We start from the raw sequence: 8,986 nt of genomic DNA, 5'->3' as shown, positions 1-8,986 counted from the left end.
GGGCCTGCTGGCCAGACTTGGGTATCCCCCACCCCTGCAGTGCGTGCCCCCCCAGGTTTTGGGGCCCCCCCACACCCAGCCACCCTCCCCTCAGACTCCTTAGGTTCATTCTCACATAGACCCCTGCCTGGATACATACTGACCAGTTCTGGGAGGGCTGGAATTTATATCCAAACTGCAGGAGAGTATCAGGGCCCCCCCCCCCCAGCATCGCCAACCCACCTGCACCCCGATAGCCGACTTGATCTCCTCCACAGCCTCCACTTCCTAGCGCCAACTCTCCCCACCCTGAGGAACCACGAGGCTTACTAGCTAGACTCCCCCGCCTTCTCTTCCCGCTTTGTCCAGACAGACGGGCAGAGAGCCCTGCCCCCTCCACCCTGCCGGCCACGCTGTGACCAGCACTGGCGGGCACACCATGACCCAGGCCGGGTATGTTCGTCCAGGGCACTCGGAGCTGGGAGCAGTGGGCCAGAGGCACATCGCTGGTCGTTTCCCGGGAGGGTCCGTGCTCGCCTCGGGAGACAGTCACAGGTGAAAGGAAACAGCCCTCCATGGCCGAGAGACCATTTCTGTCAGCGGGCGTCTCAAGCCAGCCGCCAAGGCCTGCTGGTAGAGTGAGGGGCCAGCTGGGGGAGAGGGGCGACAGAGCCCCAGTTGAGACTTAGGAGTAGGGGGAAGGTGGTCAGCACGACCACCTGTGTTGCAGCAAAGGGAAGGTGAGGGCTGGGCCCTGAGGTCCCAAGGGGTGTCCTGTCAGCCTCGTGGCCCAGCAGGATAGCTTGGATCTTTCCAGAAGCACCACGGTGCCTGGGAGGGCTCTTTCTGCAGAAAAGCCAGGGGCTCTGGTTTCTGTTTTGACAACTTTTCTCTGGCACAGTGCAAAGGGCTCCTTGGGTCTTGACATTTTCTGCTTTTATTTCTGTAGTGGGACAGTCATGCGTGCACACATGCACACATGTACACACACACACATACACACACTGTGTCCACATTAAAGAGCCTGAAATTTGGACAGAGGTTCCCTTGCCTAGCACAGGGGATTTGGAGAAGGGATTAAAGAGGTAGATGGAGAGATAGGACAGCAGAGAGAGCAGTGGCTTCACATGCAGCTGACCCAGGTTCAATCCCCAGTACCCTCTATGGCCTCCCCAAGTACCACCAGGTGTAGCCCCTGAGTATCGCCAGGTGTGGCCCCCAAACAAAACGAAACAAACATTTTAAATAAAGAGCTTAAAAAGCAGATCTTAGGGTCCCTGGACTGGCCCCAGTGTCCTCTGTTGGGTGCCCCAAGTTGAAAGAGGGAGGGAACAGGCATCCGAGGGGCGCTTGAGAGATCAACAGGCAAAGTAGGCAGCTTCCCGAAGCTGAGAAAGGCCAGGGACAGATCCTTGGTCCTGTGGGGGAGTCTACTTCCGGTTCCTGAGCTCCAGGCTGGAACAGAGTTTGTGAAACTTTTGTGTCCTCTTTCTTACAGCTGCCCCAGGAAAATGGACAGATCCAGATATAAAGCCCAGACCCCTGTTCAACCTCCTTTCCTGGGCTCTGGGACACCGGAGGGATGACGTCACATCTCCGGGGACATTTCTGGAAGTTCCAACCCTTAGTCACCTGAAGCCCATGTCTCAGCTGTGAATAGGTAGGGAACAGCCTACCTGGGTTAGCAAAGCAGATGGATGGCACCTGGGGCCAGAGAGCTAGACCAGGATGGAGGGATTTATCATGTGCATATCTGTGGCAGTCATGGGTTTGACCCCCAGCACCCCATAGGGTCCCCAAACCCCACCAGGAGTGATCGCTGAGCACAGAGCAAGTTAGGCCTGTGCATTGCTGGGTGTCCCCACCACCAAAATTTAAAAAAAAAAATGGTGTAGGGTGTTTACCTTACATGTGGCTGACCCAGATTCAATCCCCAGCATCCCATAGGGTTCCCCAGGCCCACCAGGAGTGATTTCTGAGCACAGAGCCAGGAGTAACCCCTGAGCATGGCCGGATGAGACCCCAAAACAAACCAAAAAAAAAAATGGCTACACTGCCACTGACAACAAGTGCCCATGATTCCAGACCTGCTATTGGTCTTGCCCTCCTGGAGAACCCCCTTCCCAGAACCCCGGGGCGCTGATGTCACAGTTGGGTGACTTCTCTGTGTCCCAGGGAACTCAGACTCTTGATGGGGGGGAGCGGGGATCGAGGAGGATGTTTCTCTACCACCCCAGCCCCCCATGTCTGTGGTGAAGTCCATTGAATTGATGCTACCCCAAAATGCGGTCTACCTGGCCGGCTCCAGCATCAAAGGCCAGGTGGTCCTGACACTCAACAGCACCCTGGTGGACCCAGTGGTGCGGGTGGAGCTGGTGGGCAGAGGTTACGTGGAATGGAATGAAGAGACCGGGGAGTCCCTCGATTACAGCAGGGATGTGATCTGCAACAACAAGGCCGACTACGTGCACAAGACCAAGACGTTCCCAGTGGAAGGTAAGGAGGAAGCCCCCAAGCCAAACCCTCGCTGTCTGAGGAACAGGGGTTGGCCGCCCACAGATCCCCTCCTGGACCCCCCCCCCCTCGCTCCACCTGCAGGTAGCTCAGATACAAACAAAGAAGCCTGGAAGGGGGCCGGAGGGATGGTCCAGTGGGTAGAGTGTTTGCCTTGCACGCAGCTGAGTTCAATCCCTGGCATCCCATATGGTGCCTCAAGAACCACCAGGAGTAACTCCTGAGTGCAGAGCCAGGAGTATCCCCTAACCCCTGAGCATCGCTGGGTGTGACCCAAAAAGAAAAACCAAAAAAAAGAAAAAAAAAGGCCTGGAATGTCCTGGGAAAGTGGAACCAAATCATGACCATCACAGACACAAATATCAAGACAGTCCTGAGAGGGGACCAGAGTGACAGGATCGGGGTCCCCCATGCCTGTCTTTCGGGCGGCTAACCTGGTTTTGATCCCCGGCATCCCATAGGTTGCCCTGACCATGCCTGGAGTGATTCCTGAGTGTGTGACCCAAAACAAACAAAAAAGATGAGCCAGAACTACAGGGCGGCAGGGTGGACTCTTGCCTTGCACGAGGCTGACCTGTGTTGATTCCCCCATCATCCCATAGGGTCCCTCAGGCATCACCAGGTTTGGTTCCTGAGCACAGGAGTTAACCCAGAGTATCACTGGGTGTGGCCCAAAAACAAAAAAAGAAAAAGAAAATAAAAAAAAATAACAAGGCACGCACCACTGCCCAAATATTGAGAAGGTCTGAGGGTGTGGTCGTGTGACAAATACCTCTCTGAGTCCAGACCCTGGCTCTGGGAGGCGGGATTGGGGGGGGGGGGGAAATGTTTCTTGTTTAATCACTCCAGAGCCCTCTGAGACTCAGTGACTAAAGCTGGAGGAAATGGGGCAGAGGAACACACAGTTCCTGGGAGGAATAGGTAGGAAGAAATCTACAGCCCCAGTTATTTGAAGTTCTGAGCAAAAGACTGGACAAGAGAGGAGGAAGGCGGGGACTGGAGCGACAGCACAGCGGGAAGGGTGTTTCCCTTGCATGCGGCCGACCCAGGTTCGATTCCCAGCATCCCATATGGTCCCCTGAGCACCGCCAGGAGTAATTCCTGAGTGCAGAGCCAGGAGTGACCCCTGTGCATCGCCAGGTGTGACCCAAAAAGAAAAAAAAAAGGCTCTGCACTCAGGAATTACTCCTGGTGGTGCTCAGGGGACCATATGGGATGCTGGGAATCGAACCCGGGTCGGCCGCGTGCAAGGCAAATGCCCTACCCGCTGTGCTATCGCTCCAGCCCCACCATGGTTTCATTTTAATGATTAAAACACTGAAGTGGGGACCAGAGAAATAACACAGGGGTGAACTTCGGTGCAGAGGATGGAGCCGTGTTTGACCCGACTTGTTGTACCATACTCTGAGCACTGCCAGGAACAATCTCAGATCCCAGAGCTAGAAGCAAGGGGCCAGAGCCATGGTACAGAAGGGTAGGTGTTTGCCTTGCACACAGTTGACTTGGGTTCGATCCCTGGCACACCATAGGGTCCCCCAAGCACCGCCAGGAGTAATTCCTGAGTGCAGAGCCAGGAGTAAGCCCTGAGCACCTCCAGGTGTGACTCAAAAAGGAATAAAAATGCCTTCCCCAGTGCAATACCCCTCTGGCCCGCATCTCATGCATTTTACACACCATCATTAGAATCCCTGCTCCACCCTAGCTGACCCACCCAGGAAGCTGGAGCAGGAGAAAATCCTTGCTGCAAGGAATTTCCAGGTTTCCCCACAGAGAGAGGATCAAGAGGTTAGGTTAAACCCACAGGTATCCAGCTGGTGCTTAATAAATGTTAACTGTCTCCACCCAGGCCCTCCCCAGCAGCGGCCCCTCCCAGATCCCCTTCCCAGCATCTCGCCTCTGAGGCATCCACCAGATGCCCAGCCCTAGGAGCTTCCTTGATGTCACCCACATTTACTGAGCACCTACTGTATCCAAACTTCTGTGCCAGGGGCAGAACAAAAACAGACACCCTCCCTCCACTTCCTCCCCCGCCCCCCAAATCTAGCAAGGAAAGACTCCAGCTGAAGCGGGTTTGGGAGAAAAGCAGGGAGAAGCAAGCTGTTGGGAACAGAGAGAGGGAGGGTCCCCGTGAGAATCAGCAGATACTCTGCACCGTCCACAGTGGGGGTGGCGCTGGCCTTGCACACAGCCAACCAGGGCTTGATCTCCGGTACCCCGTAGGCTCCCCCAAGCTCCGGAAATGATCCCTGGGTGCAGAGCCAGGAGTCAGCCCTGAGCATCGCCTGTATGACCCAAAGACAAATGATTTTAAAGAACAAAAATAAGGGGCTGGAGCGATAGCACAGCCGGTAGGGCGTTTGCCTTGCATGCGGCTCTACCCGGGTTCAGTTCCCAGCATCCCATATGGTCCCCTGAGTACCGCCAGGAGTAATTCCTGAGTGCAGAGCCAGGAGTAACCCCTGTGCATCGCCGGGTGTAACCCAAAAAGCAAAAAAACAAAAAAACAAAAAAATAAAAATAAATTAAAAATTAAAAAATAAATACAAAAATAAAACATATTGGGGCTGGAGCGATAGCACAGCAGATAGGGTATTTGCCTTGCACACGGCCTACTCGGGCTCGATGGTCCCCTGAGCACCACCAGGAGTAATTCCTGAGTGCAAAGCCAGGAGTAACCCTTGTGCATCGATGGGTGTGACCCAAAAAAAAAAAATTAAGCACCTACACTTTTTTTTTTGCCATTTTATACATTTTATTTTCTTAAAATAGTTCACAATAGTTCATTACAAATTTTTTTTCTTTTTGGGTCACACCCATCGATGCACAAGGGTTACCCCTGGCTCTGCACTCAGGAACTACTCCTGGCGGTGCATGGGGGACTATATGGGATGCCGGGGATCGAACCCTGGTCAGCCGCATGCGAGGCAAACGCCCTCCCTGCTGTACTATCACTCGGTCCCCGCAGAAGGTCTACACTTGCTGAGTGCCTGGGCCTGACACGTGGCCTAAACGTTTCGAACAACACACACAGGGCCAGGGAGATGCTCCAAGGGCTGGAGCACGTGCCCAGCCCACGCAGGACCCTGGGTTTTACTCCAAAGTTTCATAGCACCCCAAACACTGTCAGGTGTAACTTGAGTGCCCCCCAACCCCTGCCAGCTCTGCTCCTTCCGAAAATAAGCCCAGAAAAAAAGTTTTCAGCTATTATTTCTTTTTTTCCAATGGGAAAAAAAAATACACACACATTGAAAAGGACGAGTAAAAAGAGGCTTCTAAAATCTCAGGGCTAGGACGAATGGAGACGTTAGTGAGACCGCTCGAGAAATTCGATGATCAACGGGATGATGATGATGATTTCTTTTTTTAAGGTGGGGTGAGGGTTACACCCAGCTGTCTTCAAGGCTTAGCCCTGGCTCTGTAGTCAGATCATTCCGGGTGGTCTTGGAATACCCTATGGGGTGCAAGGGATCAAACCCAGGTCAGCCATGTGCAAGGCAAGCACCCTCTCCGCTGTCCTGTGGCTCTAGCCCTCATCTTCGCCCGCTCTTGGTAGAATGACAGTGTGACAATGCCAACTGACACCTCCAATTCCTCAGGCCCAGCTCAGGATTAAACTAGTGGGTGGAGTGAGGTCAGTGTACCCCTGAGACGGAGGCAGAATATTGATGAGCCACGTAGCTCCCCCAAAACCCAGACGTCAGACTTACTCAGATCCAGAACCATGTCCCTGCCGAAACAGTCCATCCATTGGGGGTAGGAAACAGTGAGGGGGGAGGGGGGCAGTTCTAGAACTTTTTTATTTTTTTACACACCTGGCAGTGCTCAGGGTTTTACTCCTGGCACTGTGCTCAGAAATCACTCACGCAGTGCTTGGGGACCCCTATGGGATGGTGGGGAGCTGCATGCAAGGCAGGCGCCCTCCCCAACTGCCCAATGCTCACTGGCGTTCACTTCTCTGACAGCCGTTGGTGTGTTTTGCTTTCAGGTAATTGGTTAAGCGCGGGCAGCCACAACTTTGAATTTCGTTTCAACTTACCTCCCAGGCTCCCGTCGACATTCACCAGCAAATTCGGTCACGTCTTCTACTTCATTCAGGCCATCTGCTTGGGCCGGGAGTGTATTCTAGGCAAGAAGAGATTGTACTTAATGGTTCAAGGGACTTCGGATTTCCACAGGAAAAATTCAGGGCAGGTAGCAATGGGGTGAGGGGAAAAGGCGGGCTGGGTAGGTGGGCAGTGGAGGTGTGTCCTCAAAAGCCCCCCCCTTTGCAGGAAGTAGATGAGCTGGGCATGCGAAAAACCCCCCTCCACTGGGGTCTAGAGAGATAGTACAGAGTAAGTTAAGGCGGTTTGTTTGCCTTGCACGTGACCAACCCTGTAGCTGACCCAGCTCCCCTCCCTCCCCCCTCGGATCACAGAGCCAGGAATAAGCCCTGACACAGCCAGGTGTGGCCCCCAAACCCAACCCAAACCAAACCAATATAACCATTGCTTTACATATTTTTCAGGAGGGTGGGGACTGGCTCAGGCCACTCCAGAAAGCGCTTGCAGATCAAACCAGCCTCTCAGCTGCCTGCAAGGCAACTGACCTTAACCCCTGTTATCTCTCCCTCAGGCCAGGGTTTTTTAAATGCTTGTCAATTTCTATGGCCTGCAAGCTTCCGTCCTGGTCAATTTCAAGTACAGGCTGTTGTGGAGTCTCTAAGTAGGGTGTATTGAAACGTTTGTTACCCTGTTCTTCCTCCTCCTGGGGCATAGGGGAAGTCAGCGAAAGGAGAAAGTCACCTTCCACCCACACTCCCCCCTCACATCAAATCTTTTATTTAAAAGTGATCCCTAGTGGCAGAGTGAGAGTACAGCTGGGAGGGCGCTGGCCTTGCATGCTGCTGATCACAATTCGATCCCGGTACCCCATAGCGTCCCCGACCCCTGCCCAGAGTGATCCCAGAGTGGAGAGCCACGAATAGGGCATTTGCTTTACATGTGCGACCTGATTCCATTTCCAGCACCCCATATGGTCCCCCAAGCACCGCCAGGAGTGATCCCTGAGCATAGTGACAGAAGTAAGCCCTGAGCACAGTCAGGTGTGTACCCTCCCCCCCAAAAAAAATAATTAACTTCTAAAACAGAGGTGATCCAGGGACCAGAGCGATAAGACAGCCGGAAGGGTGCTTGCCTTGCATACAGCTAAACCTACTTTGATTCCTGGCATCCCATCTCATCCCCAAGCCTGCCAGAAGTGATCCCTGAGCAAAGAGCCACGAGTAACCCCAGAGCATCACCAGGTGTGACCCCAAAACCAAACCAAAAACCTGGTCCTGGAGGCCAGAACAGTATTACAGCAAGTAGGGCATTTGCTTTGCATGCGGCCAACCTGGGTTCAATCCCATAGGGTCCCATACGGTCCCCCAAGCACTGCCAGGGGTAATTCGTAAGTGCAGAGCTAGAAGTAACCCCTGACCATCACTGGATGTGACCCAAAAAGCAAAAAAATAAAAGGAGTGGGTATTGGTGAGGGGCGGTGGGCATGGCTCATGACCCCTCATGGTCCGTCCACCCGGACCCCTGCAGTCGCCCCTGTTGGTGGAAACGGAGAAGCGCGTGTCTTACAACTGCTGCGGCCAAGGCACCATCCGCCTCCGCGTGGAGATGGAGAGGAACACGTTCAGCCCTGGCGACCGGGTGGTCTTCACCACTGAGATCAGCAACCAAACCAGCAAGTGCATCCGCTCGGTGGCGTGGGCCCTGTACGCGCATGTGCAGTACTGCGGCTTCACGCCCAGCACCGAGCGGCGCTTGCGGGCCGACAGCAGCCCGCTGGCCCGGCAAGAGACCAGCACGCACATCGGGCCCTTCACCACCAGCAAGATCGTCAGCACCTTCCAGCTGCCCGAGGTGCTGTCCCTGACCAGCGAGCAGCCGGACACGGAGCTCATGAGCTCCCACTACGAGCTGGTCAGTACCGTGCACTTGCCCTGGTCCCTCAGCAGCGTGAAGGCCAGGGTGCCGGTCGTCATCACGCGCACCCCCGTGGGCTCTGACTGCTGCACCCCGCGGCGGGAGTGCAGGCCCCGGGCGGCTGCTCCCATCGAGGCCGAAGCCTCGGAGATCAGTGTCTAAACGTCTACAAAAGTAAAAGCTTTATGAGACCCTCGGGCGCTGCTTGTTCCTACTTTGTTTTGGTTGGGTTTGCGGTTGCGGTTGCGTGGGGGGCCACCCCGGAATGATCAAGGGCTCCTCCCGACTCTGCGCTCAGGAGCTACTACTCCTGGCGATGCTCAGGGGATCATATGGGGTTGTGGGGGATTGAATCCGGGACCACTGTGTGTGAGGCATGCGCCCTGCCTGCTTGTACTGTGACTCTGGCTCCTGGATTCTTTGTTTTTGTTTTTTTCTTTTTGAGTCACACCCAGCGATGCACAGGGGTCACTCCTGGCTCTGCACACAGGAATTACTCCTGGCGGTGCTCAGGGAACCATATGGGATGTTGGGAA

At 54.5% G+C, this 8,986-nt stretch overlaps 1 protein-coding gene across 1 annotated transcript; it reads left to right on the top strand.

Annotated features, from left to right (window-relative positions):
- The first annotated feature begins 1,577 nt into the window (after window positions 1–1,577).
- ARRDC5 (arrestin domain containing 5) lies at window positions 1,578–8,613 on the top strand. The gene is made up of 4 exons (XM_012935199.2): window positions 1,578–1,639; window positions 2,217–2,475; window positions 6,479–6,684; window positions 8,064–8,613. Exons 2-4 carry the CDS (start codon window positions 2,223–2,225, stop codon window positions 8,610–8,612), a joined length of 1,008 nt encoding a protein of 335 aa, XP_012790653.1. The 5' UTR covers window positions 1,578–1,639; window positions 2,217–2,222; the 3' UTR covers window position 8,613.
- Window positions 8,614–8,986: the final 373 nt, after the last annotated feature.

Source organism: Sorex araneus, chromosome 2, assembly GCF_027595985.1.
Source record: "Sorex araneus isolate mSorAra2 chromosome 2, mSorAra2.pri, whole genome shotgun sequence".
In the NCBI taxonomy this organism is placed as follows: Eukaryota; Metazoa; Chordata; class Mammalia; order Eulipotyphla; family Soricidae; genus Sorex; species Sorex araneus.
The sequence above is the reverse complement of the archived record's forward strand: the minus strand, read 5'-3'. Positions and strand labels throughout refer to the sequence as shown.

What these genes read in the sequence shown, in the direction of transcription:
- ARRDC5 (XM_012935199.2), top strand. Translation starts at nt 2,223, where the DNA reads ATGTCTGTGGTGAAGTCCATTGAATTGATGCTACCCCAAAATGCGGTC. An exon ending in CAAGACGTTCCCAGTGGAAG is followed by an intron (nt 2,476 to 6,478) that starts GTAAGGAGGAAG and finishes TTTTGCTTTCAG; the next exon opens with GTAATTGGTTAAGCGCGGGC. An exon ending in ACAGGAAAAATTCAGGGCAG is followed by an intron (nt 6,685 to 8,063) that starts GTAGCAATGGGG and finishes GGACCCCTGCAG; the next exon opens with TCGCCCCTGTTGGTGGAAAC.